Source organism: Felis catus, chromosome A2, assembly GCF_018350175.1.
Source record: "Felis catus isolate Fca126 chromosome A2, F.catus_Fca126_mat1.0, whole genome shotgun sequence".
Classification (NCBI taxonomy): Eukaryota; Metazoa; Chordata; class Mammalia; order Carnivora; family Felidae; genus Felis; species Felis catus.
The window spans coordinates 146,051,886-146,072,905 of NC_058369.1; the positions used below are offsets into that span (position 1 = coordinate 146,051,886).

Consider the following 21,020-nt stretch of genomic DNA (forward strand, 5'->3'; position numbering starts at 1 on the left):
TAAATTTTACACATTTTAACATATATCATTTTTATGAAAAATAATTTCCAAAACAAAAAAAAATTAGCAAATTTCTTTAATATCTGGCTTAACAGAAGTGGGCTGGATTGTCCTATGTGCTTCTGCATTAAATCTGGTACATTTTGAATGTAGTTAGAAAAAAGACGAGTAGTTTAATAGACTTTTCAGATCATACTGACATTTTCCACTGATACTACACCAAAACTTGACAAGTGGGTAGTTTCCTAAAGGCCAACTGCAATGTGGAATCTGGAACAGTACCAATGAACTTTTCATACTGTTAAAGTCCACTGGTCTACCTTGAATTTTTAATGTATCTTTTTTACCCAAGCATGATTTTCTATCATGCACTGGCCATGTGGAAAATACTGGTTCACAAACTTGTACGGATCTTCCTAATGTTGACACATTTCATTACACAATATCAAAAAATCACATTTGGTAATATCACCACTAATCTCATCAGAAATGTAAGTATTAAACAACTGTGAAGCATGTGGCTGATAACAAGTTACCCAAAATTCTAATTTTTGGTTTAAGGCTTATATTTTATCATTTTATCATATATCATTTTATATACTAGCAGTTTTCCTTGGAGTGATGGGCTCGCTTTTTTTGGAGAAAACGTCTGGATCAAGTATCTACTTTCAAGTACAAATGGCATTCCATAAAAAAAACAGCTAGTGCGGCTGCCAACTCAAAATCACCTAAGTTGTTTTTTCTAGAAACCACCACCATACTTTCAATATGCAGGAAAGAGGTTTCTCATTTCATCACACAGAATAGTAAGACACATAATTGAGGGTCAAAATTTACTAATGATCTTTACTCCTGATCAAGGACATGCTCAAGTGAACCTGCCTTTTTTTAACCACAGGCTTGTGGTGAAAGGCATGTTGATGATGACCACAGTTTGAGTAAGGTCTGCTTCTCTGCAGCATGATTTCTGCACATAGGTTTCTGATTTTCCATACAGGTGCCAAAGTTTAGTCTAAATCAACCCAAGGACTTGGCAAAAACCCGTAGTGGATGTGTGTATTTTTTTTTTTAAGTTTATTTTGAGAGAGAGATAGAGCAAGGGAGGGGCAAAGAGAGAGAGGGAAAGAGAGAATTCCAAGCAGGCTCCACACTGTCAGTGCAGAGCTTGATGTGGGGCTTGATCTCACTAACCTGAGATCATGACTTGAGCCAAAATCAAGAGTCTGACACTTAACTGACTGAGCCACCCAGGCATCCCACCTGTAGTATATTATGTATCAAAATTCACTTAACAGGTGTTTTCTGAGCACCTACTTCATATGCAAAGTTAAATGTATGCCAAAGGGACAAAAGCATGAGAAACTCTCATTGGCTCAGGACCCATCATTCCTCTAGGACCTCAGCATTCCCAGTCAATCTGTGTAGCCCAAGACTTTTTATCCATAAAAAGTGAGCCACAAGGATGCATGAGTGGCTCAGTCGGTTAAGCAGCCAACTTTGGCTCAGGTCACGATCTCGCAGTTCATGAGTTTGAGCCCCACATTAGGCTCTGGAGCCTGCTGCAGATCCTGTGTCTCCCTCCTCTGCCCCTCCCTGGCTCATGCTGTCTCTCAAAAATAAACACACACACACACACACACACACACACACACACACACACACACACACAAATTAAAACCAAAAAAAGTGAGCCATAACATCTCAAAGCAAGGATGCCACAAAAATTGACTGAAATATACCAGAAAGAGGGGGCGCCTCATGTGGCTCAGTTAAGCATCCAACTTCAGCTCAGGTCATGATCTCACAGTTCGTGAGTTCAAGCCCCACATGAGGCTCTACTTTGGACTCTGTGTCTCCCTCTCTCTCTACCCATCCCTGGCTCATGCTCAGTCTGTCTCTCTCTCAAATAAATGAACATTAAAATATGTGTGTATATATATATATACACACACACACACATATATATATGCATATATACATGAGAAATAGCACATTATAGAACAAGTATCAAGGGTCAAGAAAGATACAGCTGAGGACAGAATGGGCCAGAAGTATAAAATTTAACTAGTCACTACTAAGGGACTTAAAAAATATATATATATAAAGGTGAATTTGGAAAATAAGGAACCACTAGAATAGTATTATCTCTTCACTAAAAATGGTTCACCAAGGTGAATGGACAAACTGTGATACACCCAGACAATGGAGCATTATTTGGCACTAAAAAGAAATGAGCTATTAGGCCATAAAATGACACAATGGAAACTTAAATCCGTATTACTAAGTGAAAGAAGCCAATCTGAAAAGCCTACCTCCTGTATGATTCTAACTATATGACATTTTAGAAAAGGCAAAATTATGAAAACAATAAAAAGATAACTGGCTGCCAGGTGTTAGGGGAGAGAGGAATGAATAGGTGGAACACAGAATTTTCAGGGCAGTGAAAATACTGTGTAGGATACCATAATGATGGATATAAATCATCATACATATGTCCAAGCACATAGCTATACAACGCTAAGATGAATTCTGATGTAAACTACAGACTGGGTGATAATGATGTGTCAATGCAAATTAATCCATTGAAACAAATGTACCACTCTGGCAGAGGATGTTGACAATGGGGGAGGCTGTTCATGAGTGGGGCCAGAAGGACACAGGAAATCTCTACCTTCTCAATTTTGCTATGAGCCTAAAACTACTCTAAAAAAGTAAGTCTTGATTGCTTGTTTTCTTGTAAAGGCCCACCGGGTACACAAACTTAAGAAAGTGAGCAAAGGAAACAAATATAAAAGAACCAGTTCAACATCTGGCACAGTCATCAAAGCAGTAAGATGGCCCTAAAGCTCCACACTACTGATTCTTAGCACCTACACGACATCCAAGTGCTAGCATTATTTAAGGCCAAAGGTCTAAAAGCACACCACCGGGGTTACTAAACCAATAAACAGCTGATTATAAACACTTCTGACTTATTTACCACACAAAAGCCCAGGCGTCCCCATAAGTTGATACATAAATTCTGAACTGTCCTCTACAATCTCAAAGAATGTATAACTGTTTATTACTACTATGTTTATAACTAGCAAGATATTTTCCATTAATATTCAATTTCTACTTGCTTCCTCGCTATTTTCAAGGAAGCCCCTGAGAGAGATACTTTGGCTTAACTTTTTAGCCCAGAAACCAAATGGGTTTAGCCAAATTTTAGTATCTCACTATTACTTTTCCAGAGGTCACTTACTCAAGAGCCTCAACTATAAATATACTCTGTTCAAGAAAAGAAATGCATTTTATATACTTTTATGACTTTCATCATCTGTCAGTGTTATTGCTAGAGAGAAAGGAGAAAGTGGCGAATACATCAACCAAAATAAAACTATACCAGGGGCACCTGGGTGGCTCAGTCGGTTAAGCATCCAACTCTTGATTTCGGCTCAGGTCATGATCTCATGATGTAGGAGTTCAAGCCCCGTGTTGGGCTCGGTGCTGACAGTGCTTGGGATTCTCTCCCTCTCTTTCTGCCCCTCCCCTGCATATTCTCTCTCTCAAAGTAAGTAAACTTGAAAACTTTTTTAACTACACCAAATACTGTCTAAGTAAAATGAGTTTTCTCATTTAAAGGAGGAAGTTTTGGGGCGCATGCGTGGCTCAGTCGGTTAAGCATGCAACTTTGGCTCAGGCCATGATCTCATGGTTCATGGGGTCAAGTCCCGCATTGGGCTCTGTGCTGACAGCTGAGAGGCTGCAGCCTGCTTCAGATTCTGTGTCTCCCTCTCTCTGTTCCTCCCCTGCTCGCGCGCTCTTTCTCAAAAATGAATGAATGAATGAATGAATGAATGAAAGAGAGGAAGGAAGGAAGGAAGGAAGGAAGGGAGGGAGGGAGGGAGGGAGGGAGGGAGGGAGGGAGGGAGGGAGAGAAAGAAGCTTCAGGGCACCTGGGTGACTCAGTTGAGCATCTGACTTCAGCTCAGGTCATGATCTCACAGTTCGTGGGTTTGAGCCCCGCATCAGGCTCTGTGCTGACAGTGTAGAGCCTGCTTGGGGTTCTCTGTCTCTGTCTCTCTCTGCCCCTCTCCCACTTATACTCTCTCTCAATATACATAAACTTAAAAAAAAATAACAATAAAAAAATGAAATAAAGGGGTAAGCTTCAATTGTTCAGGAAATTCTGCAATAAAGAAAAAGTGAAATTCTAAACAGTTAATCTTCCCATAACTGAATTTCTGGTTAAAACTGACAACTACAATTATATCAAGATTTTCACTGAAACTACAAATAGAACTGCTAAAAAGAAAAAAAAAAAAAAGACATCAAAATGGTGAAAAATTCATTCCTTTTAGAATAAAATGTTTCTACAAGCCAAAATAATGATCTGCTGCTAGAATTAGTGATTGATAAGAATATATTCTTCTCTCTTAAAAGTTAATTATATAACTGATTAATAACAAGAAGCTATGCAGAATGTCATGGCATTTTATCAGTACTCCACCCTAAATCCTCTTTCTGGTCTAAAACTCTATTATAGAATTCCTTGACATAGGAAGCTTTTAACTAATACCTTTTCAGTTCACTCTAAGTTTATCTTTATTTTCACATATAAAAGTTATTATAGATCCAAAAAGAGCCAAATGTACAGAGTTAAACCTGCCATGCAAATTGTTAAATAAACAAATCCACCAAATCTGTGTGCTCCCAGACCACATCCTCATATATTTACATCCCATTTCGTTTCCAAAAGCCTGTACCAATTTACACTTCATTCAAAATCAAATGTAACTTCTGAACAAAACCTAACAACTTAGATTAATGCACGAATACATTATACTCAAGAACAAGGAGCAGGAGAATGGCCGGTGGTAGAGGAGGACCTCGTCCCACGAACACAACGAGGTAACTATCGAATCATCCTTCACACCCCAGAAACTGACCCGAAGACTGACGAACAAACTCCACAACTAAAGGGAGAGAAGACACCACACTGAAGAAGGAATTTGAATAAAAAATTAAGTTTTAAAAAGTCAAAAACAGTAACTCCTTCCAGGAGTAGAACCCCCCCCTCCCCCTGGCGCTCCTTAAAGGTCAGCTACACTTAGTGACTATCTTCCAAGGAATAGAATACTGAAGGAAAAAGAGTAACTTTACAGTGGAAGAACGTGGCAAGCACCACTAAGGCCCAGTGGACCAAGCACAACATCACCTGCGAGGTCGTGAGGCATGAGGACAGATGTTTGCCCCTCACACCCCCCGTGTGTGATGAGAAGGGCACTTCACCTCCGTGGTATTCCTTCCAAAACCCCAGAATGAGCTTGGCCGATTTTAAGTACCTTTACTATCACGAGGTCTAATGATGAGAGGAAAACAAATCAGATAAACTGAAATTAAGGAACACTCCAAAAACCACCTGACCAGTACTCCCAAACTGTCAATGTTACGTAAAACAAGAAATAAGTGAGCAACTGTCACAGACTAGAGAATACGAAGGAGACATGACCACTGTATGTAACGTATCCTGGATTGAACCCTGGAACGGAAAAGAACATCGGTGGAAAAACCGGTGAAATCTGAATGAAGGCTGAAGTTTAGTTGATAGTAATACACCAACCAATAATGGTTCCTAGTTTTGACACGTGCCATTGGAACACAAAGCAGCACAGGGGTAACTGGAACTGAGTGAACAGAAACTCTCTGTGGTATGTTTGCAACTTTTCTGTAAATCAAAAATTAAAAGTTTATCTAAAAAAAATGTAAAAGCTATCAAACATCAAGGCAAAAACAGCAGAAAATGAGAAAGGCTCATTACTTCCCAAGCTTTCTTTCATCTCGAGTTTTAAAAAATTAAGCGTCCAAAGTTTTTACACATGCTTAGCTGTCTGGGGACTCATAATTGGAATTACTGTAATATGGAGCAAAACTGATCCATTCCAGACACCCAGAGTTTAAACATCAATAAAAATGTTGGCAACTGGGGTGCTTGGCTGGCTCGGTCAGAAAAGCACGAGACTCTTGATCTTGGGGTCATGAGTTCAAGCCCCATGCTGGATACAGAGATTTTTTTTTTTTAATGTTTGTTTATTTTTAGGACAGACAGACAGAGCAAGCGCGGGGGAGGGGCAGAGAGTAGGGGAGACACGATCCGAAACAGGGTCCAGGCTCCCAGCTGTCAGCACAGAGCCCAACGCAGAGCTCGAACCCAGCAACCGTGAGATCATGACCTGAGCCAAAGTTGGACATTTAACCGACTGAGCCACCCAGGAGCCCCTAGAGATTACTTTTAAAAAAATGTGAGCAACTGAATTTTCTGTGAAAGATATCTTCAAAATATCTAGAAAGCAATTAAAGAAATAACAATACAATATTTAAATGCTTAAGTACTGAACTGTGTCAAACTCTGATGGGATCCCATCCCGGCTCTGGGCATATCCTTTTACTCAACCATATTCCCATTCCCCCAATTTACCTTTTAAAAACCAAAATATAGGGGCGCCTGGGAGGCTCAGTTGGTTAAGCGTCACGACCTCGCGGTTGGTGAGTTCAAGCCCTGCATGGGGCTCTGCACTGACAGTATGGATGGAGCCTGCTTGATTCGCTCTCTCCTCTCTCTGACCGTCCCTCATTCTCATTCTCTCTCTCTCAAAATAAACTTTCAAAAAAAACTTTTAAAAAAATGTAAAAGCCAAAATATAATTTAGGTAATTAAATACATAAATTTTGAAAGGAACGGCATGCTGTCATTCTATGCTGATCAAAGCTTCTGTAAATCAGGCACTATTACATGGCTTATATTATTTTTTTAAATTATTGACAGGTAACATACAATTCAGATACCTCAAAAATATAAAATGTAATGCCATCTAATCTACTATTGTAAAAACACAGCAGAACATTCATATTAAAACTTAGTGTCATTTTTCATTCTTTAGGACTCTTGCATTCCTAAATGGGATTAGCGAGGGCATGAGGCTATACTGTTTTAATTCTATTTTTCACATAACAGATGTGACTACTAAGTAGCAAAACTGAATTAAAAGTCAGGAATGGAAAGTAGACTCCTAATTTCAACTCTGGCTTCTATTTCTGACATCAATAATAAAAACAAAGTTACCAGAGTTTACTCTCTAAATTCGAAGCAATACAGCCAAGAGTTAGTATTTCTCAAACTATTACTTAAAGCCAAAAAGGATACTGCCTAGAAATAATACAATTATTCATTTCAACTCAAAGAGCCCTTATATTCAGAAAGCAACCATTGCTTTGTAGTACTATTATCTGAATTCCAGGTTTTCTCCAAGTAGAAGAACATGCTAAAATCTATGTAAGTGTCATATCTACTGAAATTTAACTTTAATAAAATGTCATCAGAACGTCATAAGAGCTGACAAAACACTGTAGGAATGACTTTTGAGAAATAAAACAGCCAGAACTGACAGACTAAAATCCTTATGTTTTATCCAATGCATTCAAATAATAAGCCCAAATTTAAAAACATCCCAATCATACCCTAATTTGTAATTCTAGAAACAACTGAATTACTAACTCTGCTTTCCCATTAAGCAAATAGAAAGAGAGGCATCTGTGTCAATTACGATAATCCAGTTCAAAGGCTTGTGCAGATAGACCCAGTCACCCCCCAAAAATGGACAATAAGCACAAGTAGACAAGGTATGTATTTCATTAGCCATTCTTTGAATCACAAGATGCAAAGGAGCTAGAACTAAATCCTGAGAATAAGCTCCCACAGGGGTAGGGGACTATTCCCATTTACCTTGCCTGGAGAGTACAGGAGGATGTGGGTGATAAAGACCTCCAGACTTCCTACCTTGAGGACTTACTAAAAGAAAATACAGTCAGCACTTTCTGAATCTCAGAAACACTGACCAGTCTGTATAAAGCCAGCTTAGAAACACCAAATTCTTCAGAGGCAAGGAGAGACCAGGCCCTTTGAAGTATAAGAGCACAAAATTCAGGTGTTAAGTTCTGTTGTGTCTGACTTCACTGAGCAGGGTTAAGGCAAATCTAAGGCATAGCCTATTTTATGTTCAGAGGATACATAGCAAAGTTGTAAACTACTATGTATTTTTAGCGTAAGTTCTAGTTTGATAAATAACTGCCAAACTGCACAAAGTGAACTAGGCCAAGTATACTCTAATTTCCAAACTCCTAGAAAAAAAAGGACCTGGCTTCACTACTACTTTCACTTAAGCTTGAATGTAAGATACTGTAAAGGGTCTGGAAATACCTTCTCTTCAAAGGTTTCTTTGTGTGATTTCCTGCCGGTGTATTTAACTTTATTTGATTTCTAGAAATCAGTTCAAACTATAAGCTAGGAACACCACCAGAAAAAGAAAACACATATAAATTAAAATATATGAAATGAAATTAGTCTTGATGAGCCACTAATAGTCTTCCTGACATATCATAGTTTACAGGTTATAAAACTCTTAGCTAAGTCTCAAAGGAAAAGCCACATTAATCACTAAAAGAAAGAACATGGTACCTAACTATTCTAACTAAAGAGCCTACAGAAAAACAGAAGCAAATAAGTGTTCTCAACTACATAAGTGATGCAATACAGGTATACTCAAATATATGTCATTTGATAATCTAAGACCACATTCAAGACCTGCCTTTCTTAACTGCCAGGAGAAATGGGCAGCAATCCAGACAATCAGACTAAAGAACACACTCAAAGGTCTATTTCCTCTCTTTCTTCCACCCATAAAACAAATCTGACTTAAAAGTATTTTGTTTTTGCTTCTAATCTCTAAGGATACAAACAAGGAGGCAAAAAATAGTTGTTTTCCCTTTATTCATTACGAAGATGGTGGCTGTAGTTGGTAAAATTAACAGATTTAATCACGTCAAATTGTCTTGCCAAAATCAGTGATTTGTTATCAAACATGTGTTATGTTCTATACATTTTAGTATACTTTGAATATGCGAATGTGAATATAATGTGTAATAAAGCCCCCAAATCTCCAGGATCTACATCATGGGATGATTTCATTGTAGAAGCCTTAGTTTAAATTAGTGATCTGACCAAGTACCAATTCACAGCTGTGGGACCATATATAAAGGCCATATAAAACTGACCATTTGTTAATGAAAAAAAGTAAACCGTTTCTTGACTTTGGAGTGAAACAAAAAAGGGTTATGTAGTTTCAAGCTCTGTTGCCAGGGAGACTTACTAACTTATACACAAGTTTAGATAAATAGCAAAAGGGTACTAAACATTCAGTAGTCTGTAAGACCATAAAACAATATAACCACCTACATTACACCCAGTGATCTCTTAACGAACACAATTCTACCTGAATCATCTTTCCACCGGTAACCACAATGGAAAATGTTTCCCCAAATACATGTTATTTTTTAAAATTAATCAACCTTCCTGAAACTATGTAATAGAACATCAACCGACTTAAAAGCAATATCCGGATAACCAGTTACACTGGCACCATTTGGACAAAACAACTCAATTTATTTTCACTAAGCAGAGTAGTAACCCAATTGCTTCTGAGGTAACACGAACCAGGCACACTCTGTATCTTATTTTCTATTTATATTACCTCAACTAAGATTTTACAATCCAAGAAACCTTGAAAAGTGTACGTGATAAAAACACGATACACGGGAAAAGAAACGCTTTGCCCAAAGCTAAAGAGAAAATGCATAGCTTACAACATTAATAACAATTTCCCATGTAGAGAATATCTCTTACTTTTTATCCATAATGCCTCGCTAAAAGTGGTTTACAAGTTAGAAACCAAGCAGTTGAACGAAAGACGTAAGATTCCATTCCCAGTCAAATAAACAATATTCTAAATCCCTAACTTTGGTTCCTCCAAGTGCTACAGCCCAGGTACCTGCTGTGGGCCCGGGGACGGACTCACCAGCCATGTCTGTCTTCCAGGGGATGACAAAGTCCAGCCAAGCCTCTCCCCTTCATACGGGTTTCCTACTCCTCCCCGACTTCTCCGCAGGACCAGGTCAAAAGATCAGCAGCACCTGTTTAAACCTCCTACCTCAAGCCCTGGATGCCTAAAAAGCGGAGGAAAGCAAAAGGGATCCTTCATCCGCATATAGCTGCCCTGTGGGGCTTTCCACCACCTGGCTCCAGAGGTGCCAGCCACGGCAGCCAGTGCGAGCACCAGCCTGCAAACCACCAGACACCCTGCGCAAGCATCTGGTGAGGCGCAGAGAAGAAGCTACAAGAGTACTTGCCCGGAAAGCGTAACATTCTAAAACGGGATACCCCACCCCATCGGAGAATCACTAACGTAACAACAGTCTCTCAAAAGTACACGCTGACTTTTCTGTGTTTTCAAAAGGTTTCCACAGTGCACTTCAATTACATTTTGGCAATCCGAAAATAATTCTCTAACATACACACGTGCTCAGAGCACCATCCTGGCGTCTGACAACTGAACTAAAGGTCTACGCGCTGAATAAATCGTCATTGACTCCCACCTGAAAGAAGTATAAACCAGGAGGTGGTCTTTTTTCTTGTTAGGCAAGTTAAAGTTCAAAGTGTGAGCAATATGTTAATTGTGTAAGCAACACGCATAAACACCTATAAATTCAAATGCTTGTAATTTATCAGAAAGAGTGTGATGACAACCATTACAAACCAACGTCAAATTTTCTCATAGCAATGTCCATCGACCTATCAAATAACTTATACGGAACATCAAAAACTTAAAACACAAAAACCTATTTTGTTAAAAAAACTAACTTAAAAAAAATTCCAGGAAAACATATTAAGTAAGGGATACCCTAACTCTTAGAATCTGTTTTCAGTTCTGCCACGGAGTTGCCAATGGTTTCTGAATTTAGTCCATATGAAAACTGAAGATACTATTCAGACCTCAACAGAGTCCTACATAAATATTTGTAAGCTGCTATAAATGTAATTGGAAGTGCTAAGCAAAACTAGTGTATAAAAAAAATCTTATCAATACTTTACAAAAAGAAAAGGGTACCATCAACAAAAAGTGTGCTTATCTTTTCAGAAAAGCAAAGAGTCTTACTAGCAAATGCAAAAATAAGTTATTTGTGACCGTAATTCCTGAAGTACCATGTCAAAGGGCCACAAAATTTTCACAATGAAAATTTAATTCACTAGTTTTGAATGGAGGAGAGGGAAAAACAGTTACTAAACTAGCCTTGACAGAGTTAGGTAAGAAATCAGTGCTTTCCAATGGAATACTACATGGCAATGAGAAAGAATGAAATACGGCCTTTTGTAGCAACGTGGATGGAACTGGAGAGTGTGATGCTAAGTGAAATAAGCCATACAGAGAAAGACAGATACCATATGGTTTCACTCTTATGTGGATCCTAAGAAACTTAACAGAAACCCATGGGGGAAGGGAAGGAAAAAAAAAAAAAAGAGGTTAGAGTGGGAGAGAGCCAAAACATAAGAGACAGTTAAAAACTGAGAACAAACTGAGGGTTGATGGGGGGTGGGAGGGAGGGGAGGGTGGGTGATGGGTATTGAGGAGGGCATGTTTTGGGATGAGCACTGGGTGTTGTATGGAAACCAATTTGACAATAAATTTCATAAAAAAAAAAAAAAGAAATCAGTGCTTTCAAAGCATGCTATTTAATGGGATTCCTTTAAAATACATGTCTCAAAAAAATAAGTAAATAAAAAATAAATAAAAATAAAATATATGTTTCATGTCACAATCTTAATGTATGTGAAATACAATCAGTCAAAATTAAATGCAGGCTATCTGTTAAAAAGTTAAGCACCTATACCTACCCCATGATTCAGCTATTCCATTCCTATATGTTTACCCAAAAGAAAACATCCATAGCAGCTTTGTTTGTAATAGCTCCACACTGGAAATAACCCAAACGCCCATAAAGAGGAAAATGTGTAAGTAAACAAATTGTGGTATAGCTTTACAATGACATACTACTCAGCAATAAAAAGAACATGGTAAATCTCAAAATATGATGAAAGAATTCATATAGAAGTACATACTCTAGGGGCGCTTAAGTGGCTCAGTTGGTTAAGAATCCAACTCTTGGGGCACCCGGGTGGCCCAGTCGGTTGAGCGTCCGACTTCGGCTCAGGTCACGATCTCACGGTCTGTGGGTTCGAGCCCCGCATCGGGCTCTGTGCTGATGGCTCAGAGCCTGGAGCCTGCTTCGGATTCTGTGTCTCCCTCTCTCTCTGCCCCTCCCCCGTTCATGCTCTGTCTCTCTCTGTCTCAAAATAAATAAAAAAAACATTAAGAAAAAAAAAATTAAAAAAAAAAAAAAAAAGAATCCAACTCTTGATTTCAGCTCAGGTCATGACCTCACTATTCAGGAGATCAAGCCCTGAATCTGTGCTAAGAGCACTGAACTTGGTTGGGATTCTCTCTCTCCCTCTTTATCTGCCCCTCCCCTACTTTTTGTCACACACAAAATAAACAAACTTTAAAAAAAAAAAAATAAAGAGGGTTTCTTATGGGAACACATAACTGGGTCACTTAAAAAAAAAAAAAAGAACTTACTCTATAATTACCTTTATATAACATTCTAGAAAATGCAAAATAATCTATAGTGACAGAAACCAAATCAATGGTTGATTGTGATGATAGGCTTCATGGGTGATATTTCTGTCAAAACTTGTCTCATTTATCATTTTTAAATATATACAGTTATTTTATATTATACCTCAATGAAAAGCAGAAGGAAACAAATTCAAGATATCCCAACTAATTCTGTAGCTCTTGCCAGTCAGATCGAATCATGAATGTATATATTTAATATACCAACTCACAGTAGGCACTTTGGCAAGTACAAAAGTGTCCCTAATTTAAGGATCGCCATTATCACTCACACTCAGACACACAGACATACCCACCCACCCACCCACACACACCATATAAAACAAAGAGATCAGAATTCATTTGTCATCACTAGGACAGGTTGATTGCTTCACTGCTGAAATGACACCAACTAAAACACAACAGAACAAAATGAGAGTGAGTGTGGGGCCCCAAGATTTTTAATTAAATATTTTAATTCAAATGGTTACCTTCTTTGATCTAGAAGAAAACAGAAATAATCCACAAGTACAAGAAAAGCCTATGTACAAGATGTTAATTTCAATCTTATCACAGACAAAATGCCAAAGAATTAAATCAGTGGCATGGGCACGGAATGGCATATTACATGATCTATTCATTATGTTTGATATTTTTAATTGGGGGGGGGGAAGGGAGAAGCTGCAAAAACTATTAAGCAAAAACAGAGCACATACATACAAGATGATCAACAGGTTGAAAATAATATATGGGGGAGAGGGGGAGACTGATAAGAAAAAACACCATCATGTTAATATTTGAGGACAATGGTTCTTAAGCTGTGGTCCCTATTGTGGACCAACAGCATCAAGATCATCTGGGAACCTGTTAGAAATGCAAGTTCTTGAGCCCCATTCTAGAACCACTGAATCAGACAACCCCAGGGCTAGTACCCCAGCACCTATTTCAACAAACCCTCCAGGTAATTAAGATCACACTAAAGTTTGAGAACCACTGTATAAAGGATAGGATTATGAGTGACTGTTTTCTTCCCCCTTTTGTAACCTATACTTTCCTCAATTGTCTTACTACTTGCATGATCCAGTTAAGTTTTTTCATTAAAGTAGTTTACTAAAACGTACACTGTGGGTCTATAGTTAAGAAGCTATTGGGGCTCCTGGGTGGCTCAGTCGGTTAAGCGTCCGACTTCAGCCAGGTCACGATCTCGCGGTCCGGGAGTTCGAGCCCCGCGTCGGGCTCTGTGCTGACAGCTCAGAGCCTGGAGCCTGCTTCCGATTCTGTGTCTCCCTCTCTCTCTGCCCCTCCCCGACTCATGCTCTGTCTCTCTCTGTCTCAGAAATAAATAAACATTCAAAAAAAATTAAAAAAAAAATTAACAAAAAAGAAGCTATTATACCATAAGCACTTTTGCAGGTCTGAATTGCAAGCCTAAAAAATCCAATGATTCTTGGGGCACCTGGCTGGCTCAGTCAGTGGAGCATACGACTCCTGATCTTGGGGGTTGTGAGTTTGAGTCCCATGCTGGGTGTCAAGATTACTTTAAAATAAAATCTTTAAAAAAAATCCAATGATTCTTAGAACCATCAAATCTGTTAAGAGTGAACAAGATACTAAATATTACATATGTTTGTATATATACGTATACACGTGTATACACACACACACACACACACACACACACACACACACACACAATACAGGTCAAGGTACTAGGGACATTGCACAACACTAGGAAAACAACAAATCCAGGTGTTTCTAACACATGCATACAAACAGGGTTAAGGGACTTTTATGGGTCACATCTGCAAAAGATTTTTCTCCCCTAAAAGCTGAATTTTCAGGCTTGTGTGTAATTTACTAGAACTGCACTGCAGGACTCTGATGTTCTGAAGCTGTGAATGCTTACTCATGTAGGTTCCTGCTTAACAAAAATAAGTACCAGTATGTTATATTTGTCACCAAAATCTAGGCAGAGAAGACAAATTCAGAACACTGGGAGTTGCCAAACCTTTAATTTCTAGCTTGAAGACCATAAAGCTGTTCCACCTTCCACCTCAACATCTCACAAAAACAGAGTCCACAGGAAATAAAAGCAAAACACAGGTTCTCTCAACTGACACGGGAGCTAGTTAAAAGATTACAGAATCGTCTATACTCTGAGCACAAATTAAAGAGTAACAAAGACTACTAATTTAGGGATAGAATAATTACTGATTAACAACAAAATACCAAAGCTGATGTCAAAGGGTTAAGCATTTGAATGTTTTTGTTTCCATTTTCTTTTAACATCTACCTTTTAAATAATGGGAATATAGCACCCCATACATCCCATTGCATAAAATTCACTTTTTAATCTTTCTTCTCCTTGAAGTCAATTCTGAAAGTAAATACAAGTTACTCAAAAAGCTGATACATACAATGCTGACCTACTATAAACAGCTCTACTTTGGGTTTTTTTTTTTTTTTAATTGTTTAACTGGTTACATAAGCATCATGACCACCCACACTGAATTTTTCACTACTAACCCCCTAGCACCAAACCTGGCATGAAGTGGGTGCTCAAACATTTTAGGGGGATGAACTTGTTACTGAAAGCTTCTGAAACCCTAAAGCAGACACCCTGCATTCTGTAAGGTTTCACTAAATGCTGCTAATGAATTTAGTAAGAGTCACTGCCCCTTTCTATCACTCTTCAAGCTTTTGTAGGGAAAACTTACATTTGTACCATACTTTTGAATCCCTGCATGAGTCATTTAAGTACATTTAAAGTGGCGGCATATCCTATTTTAAGTTACCACAACTCCCTCTGAAAAAGGAAATCTTTGAAAACTTAGTATTATAAAGTAAATTCCAAAATCTCACACCAATAACAAATACAGCGCATGCCAAGTCCCCATTATTATCAGATTCACTTTTCTGATTTAACCCTGAACGCTTATTTCTTGTACTCTGAGAGGTCAGGTTTTCCTCTTTTTCACCCCTTGAAAATACACTTAATCCTGTAACACCACTCACAAGGCGTCCCCAGCCCCTACTTCTTTTGTATATAAACACTCTGGTCACACACTCCATCAGCTGTTTGGTAGCTCCACCCCTCCTCCTTTTCCGGGTAGTAACAGAGCAGCCAATGAGCTGTGAGGAGCTGTGCCTGAGGCCTTTTCCCTGCATACGCTTTTCCAAAACAAGCAGCTCCAGCCTTCAGCAGGGGCCACTGGTTCACAGATAAAAGGATCACCAGGCTGTGCAACAGGGTGAGACGAGTAACCCCCACCAACAAGGAAACCCGTGTAATCTGAGCTGTTTGTTCCTCCACCAGGGAGAACTTAAACCGATATTCCTTTAGGGCAAATCACGCTTTAAGGTCACCAGAGTCCCAGTTCTCAGACAATCTAAATAATCAGCCTGGGTTTGGGTTTGAGATGGAAACCTTAACGCTTGCCAGGCTGGGAACAGCACGGTATCACCAATCTACCTGACTCTGCAAACAAATGGCCACACTATTCACGACCAAACCACAGGATCTGGGCTGACTGTAAGTTTTTTGATTGGGACAAATTCCTACAGGACCCAGAAGTCAGTACATCAGTTTCTAGGCTCCTGGAGAGGTTTGCACAACCCTCAGCAAAGGATCAGAACAGAAACAATGAATGAGTCAGAGTTTCAGAACATAATCGCCCAGCAGATTATTAAGTGCATCGGTGCAAAACACTCACTCCCTGCATAACTTGAGAGTCAGCTCTCCTCCTACCAACCCGTCACAAAAGAAATTGCACCGACTCCAAACAACAACCAGAGACAGTGTCTCGGAAAGAACCTAGCTAGGTGGTGGAAAGCAGTGGCCAATTAGTTACACATCCCCTTCTCTCCCTACCCCCACACCACTACTTTCCTACTATTATAGGTTCCCTGCCAAGCTGTAAATCGTGGTGGCATAATTACACTCAGGAGACATCCAAAAATGGGCTGAAACAGGAGATTGCAATGAAACCAGCTATTGGCCTCCATACCAAAGAAATCATCAAGGGGCACTGAGGGGCAAAAAGCAAGTACATTCCTTCAGACCTTCTCTACTTCCTCTCCACCATCTTTCATTTTCAACCCCGGCCCTTTCACACAACTGTACTCATTTTAATAGTGGGTTGGGAAATTTTTCCTTAAATTTTTGCTAAATATACCTTGCTCAAAAATTATGGGCTCCATTTGGGCCTACTAATGTGAATTCCACAGAGAAAAGAGGCCACAAAATCTCTCACCCCCACCACACACATGCACACACAAAAGGAAATACAAAAATTTTAACTTCCAAACTACGTTAGACCAGAAAATAACAAACGTGAAACAAAGATAACCTCTGGCTTTTAAGTCCCGAGACTGTTGTCCTCCTATCTCAGAGATCTATGATTTTAAAGCGCCTCTGCTTTCTTTTGTCAGAAAGGAGGAAGGTGGGGAAAGAACAGAAGGCCAATGCATCTTTGCCTTTCTTCATCTTCTACTAAAAATAAGCTATGAAATAAGCCACTTAGGGGAAGAAAAAAGAGAAAGACACCCTGCTGTTCTTTGTCTGTTTTCCTCTCCCTCTCCACCCCCCACACCCCGACTCCTAAATGCGGTAATCATTCTAGATGCCACAACTACTAAATGAACAAAAGGCACTGTATGGAAAAGGCATCAGGTCAAGTTAGGCCTCACCCTTTATCCTCAATCTTCTAAAAATATATATACATAATTTGAGACACTGACATTGATCAAAAACAGCTGGAATTCTCTCTCCACCTCCATCCCAATTAAACATTAGGTAGAAATTTGCATTAGGTGTGACAGTAACTCTCAATTCAGGATAAAAATAACTCAGATGCTGCCACCATGTCATTTCCTAGTTTCTAAACAAAAATAAAACCCGAAACTGCTTTGTGTAAAATGAACACACAGCCATAGTTACAAGTTTTCCTGCAACATTATGAAAAGCCAACATTACTGGTATCATTCACACGTTTACAAAACTTAATCACAGCCACAAACAGCTCAGGAAGAGTCAATTTCACTTGTGCCTAGACATGTATTTGGAACATATATTTTACTATTTGCCCCTCTCTGTAATCCCCCTTCCCACCACCCCAAAATTCTGAACTTCAAATACTAAAACTTAGTAGTTTTATCTACTGTTCTTAATTTCTGGCTAAGTTTTCCCGAGTGAGGAGAAAACACCCTATTCTTGAAAAGATTATGAAAAAAAAAAAAAAAAATCTCTTGCCCAGGCAACTTCTCTCCCATCCCCCACTTCTAAACCAAATACAAAAACTACTTTTTAAAAAACTTCTGAGAATTCCATAACTCAGTATTTGACAATAATCATCAATCTCTAAAAAGAGGGAAAATGTTCGATCAAAAACAGTAACAAATAAAAGGAAGAAAGAAGGAATTCACCTGAAGAATCTAGCCAAACAACTTGAGTTATATAAACAAAACCCTGCAACAGGGGGAAATGGTGGGGGGATGGGGGTGAGGGAGAAGGAGAAGCAGGAGACAGGACTTTTTAACTGCGTTTCACACACCACCACTCCCCATCCCCGGTTCCCCTTCTCCCCGGGGATTAGGTGCTCAGAACACTGGGCTTGTTTCCTCTCTCTCCCCCAACCCTCTAAATTACCCCTCAAAATTTTTCTCCATTTGTCACAGGAACCTTCGCGAATTTCTCTAGCTGGTCACGAAATAATCAGTCTGGACTCCAACCAAAACCTCTGCCTGAAGGGCCCTTATCAGTTATAGCTTTCCCACTGCTACCTCCAGAGTACATAAAGTTGGGGGGTGGGGTGGAATAAAAGGTGTCACTTGGTAAAATCAGGGCAGTTATTCCCCCAAGAACCTTACCCTCATAGACAGAGTTTGCTTAAGTGGCTACTACAGGGGCTATTTTGTCAAGGAGATCCTCTTTCTCTCCCTCCTCCAGCTGTCATATCCACAATATGGAGGGTGGCTTATGGAGGGCCTGGGGGTCCTCACTGCATACAACTATGGGTGGGACAGGCTTTGTCAGTGAAAAGAAAAACCGTGGGGTTCTTCTAGGGACCAGAGAGCTTAACAGGGGTCTCTGATTTAAAACACTCAGAGCTCTTTATTACAAGAGGGGGCACTGAGCAGACTACTCTTCCTAATATAGAAAGGAATTAGGGATAAAGGAGGTCACTTGAGTTACCCCAGTTCAAGAAGCACAGTGAGTGGAGGGAATGGAGGCATCTCAAGAAAGGAAGAAAGGCTTCACTCTCGGGAATTTCTATCACGAGTCCCTAAATCCAGAGCGAGCAAACAGGAGAGACCCTGAGGTGGACATGGTGATAGAGATAGGTAGCTGGTCCTGCAAAAAAAAAAAAAACCAAAAAAACAAAAAAACAAAACAAAACAAAAAAAAAAACCACGTCGTCTTGGGAATCCAAACGTCGTGGAGGAGAGTCACGGGCAAAGGGGGTGCAGAACAGCGAGAAACAACGCACGTTTCGGGGTGCTGCAGATAAAGGGGGAGCTGGAAAGGCTCTCGGCTCCTGGGAGGTGCCAAGGAGCCGCCGTAGGCACTGGGGGGAGGGAGGAGAGGAAGGGAGCCTCGAACAGTGGCCTGGAGTGCCCCAGGGCCCCTGCTTGGGTTTCAGGGGTGCCCTGGGCTTCCTCACACAGCCCCCCCCCCCGACAGCCCGAATCCCCCCTCCACGAAGGATACAGCTTGACCACGTCCGTGTCCATCCGCCTCTTGCCCGGACTGGGGGATGACATGGTGTCGCCGCTGCCTCCCCGTCGCCTGCGCCGCCGCCGCCTCTCTCCTTTCCTCGGCCCGTCTATCACGGGCCCCGGGCCCCGGCTCTGAGGAGCCCGCGGCCGCGCCGGCTCCTCGGTGGAGGTGGCAACACCCCCGCGATCCTGTCCGGTCCCGTCAGCCGCCGCCGCCGCCGCCCCCCGCACGGGGGAACACCGGGCACTGTCCGGCCGAGTGGGGGTGGGGACCCCGCGGCGCCCGGCTCGGGCTGCCCCTCTCCGGCTGTGGGTTCCGCCGCGGCCCGGCCCCGGCGCTACTCTGCGCCGCGCGTCGCTCCCTCCTGCCTGCTCTAGCTCGCTCGCCTGCTCGCCCGCTCACCCTCTCGCCGGCTCCCTAGCAGCCTCCACGACAAGCGGACGACTCCTGCTCAGTCGGCCTCTCTACCCCAGCCTCGCTCTGGGCGCCGTGACGTCACCTCTGTGACGTCATCTGCGGGGCGGGCCCGGCTGGCGAAAGGGGTGGGGCGCCGCCGCCGCGGCGTGGACTTTCCCGGGGGGTTCTGGGAGATGTAGTTCCTCTTTCTCCTGCCCTCACAGCCGTGTGCCCCCTCCCCCAAGTCCCCCGCACGCTTAATCGCTCAACTGCCAGTGACGTTATCATCATCACAAACGATAATAGTAAATAATGGCAATATTATTACATTTGTGTGTTTTAGTGTAATAAACTTCCTTCTCACATACACTGTTAAAAGGCTGTTTATTTGATTTGAGGTGGCAATTCCTTGGATAGGCACCAAAATCGGAAATTCCCACACCCGCAGGTTCTCTGCCCTCTGCTCCCTTCTTGGATGGAGAGAATCTGTGTGCAGCGATTGTAGACGACAGCAAGGTTTCCTCAGAGCTTGCAAACCAGGGTTCGTTACCTTCCACGTGGAAAGGGCCACTACTTCAAGGATTAGAATGGAGGCAGCGAGCTGGCGAGACCAGAAATAATTTGGTACGAGCATCCTTACCCCCACGGAGTATGAGGTAATTTCACAGAGGGAAAGACTGATAGAAGCTGAAACACCCCCAATGTGCTGTAGTTCAAAGGACAGCGATTGTTCTGCCCTCCGAACTGCTATACTAACCCTGTATACTCTGTGATTCGTCCAATAAATATTGATGGAGCACCTACTATGGTGTGAATCACCCTGCCGGACATGAGGGTATCACGGTGAACTAAGAAAGACGTTACATTTACGCAGTCCTCCCGATATGGTCGGCGGGTGTAGTATGTCAGCATCACCTGGGAACTTGTTAGAAATTCGGGCTAAAAGCTTCACCTCAGACCTACTGCATTAGAATTTGCAGCTTAACAAGGTCCCCAGGTGATTCCTGTGTGCGGGGAAGGTTGAGAGTCACTGCTCTACAAAGCACCCTACAAAGAAGCCGTATGGAACCCAGGAGTCGACCAGGCAAAGGGAGCAGGAGTGATCTAGGCATCTCCTATGTTTATATCACATTTTTGCTGCCATCTACTGTATTTTCAAAAATTTGTATCTATTCCCTTGTTCCTATGAATACGCTGGTACTGTGTCAGACCCCGTGCTGTGAGTTGGGTCTCCTTACATTAACCTCACACACACACACACATGCACACGCACACACACACACCTGGGGCTGCAGCAATCAGCTAAAATTGAACATTCTTTACTCCGATCGTTCCATTCCTCCAAAGGACTAGTTGTTTGT

At 41.1% G+C, this 21,020-nt stretch overlaps 1 protein-coding gene across 4 annotated transcripts in view; it reads right to left on the reverse strand.

Annotated features, from left to right (window-relative positions):
- UBE2H (ubiquitin conjugating enzyme E2 H) overlaps nucleotides 1-19,772 on the reverse strand; it is a 102,923-nt gene extending 83,151 nt beyond the window's left edge. The window contains exon 1 of one of the 4 annotated variants that reach the window (XM_019825794.3): nucleotides 19,255-19,772. In XM_019825794.3, coding sequence (XP_019681353.1) covers nucleotides 19,255-19,307 — 53 coding nt within the window. In that variant the 5' untranslated portion in view covers nucleotides 19,308-19,772. Of the gene's footprint in view, nucleotides 1-18,738; nucleotides 19,222-19,254 lie in introns of those variants that run through there. The other 3 variants (XM_019825792.3, XM_003983041.6, XM_045052744.1) reach the window with 3 other exon arrangements.
- Between the last annotated feature and the right edge of the window lie 1,248 nt (nucleotides 19,773-21,020).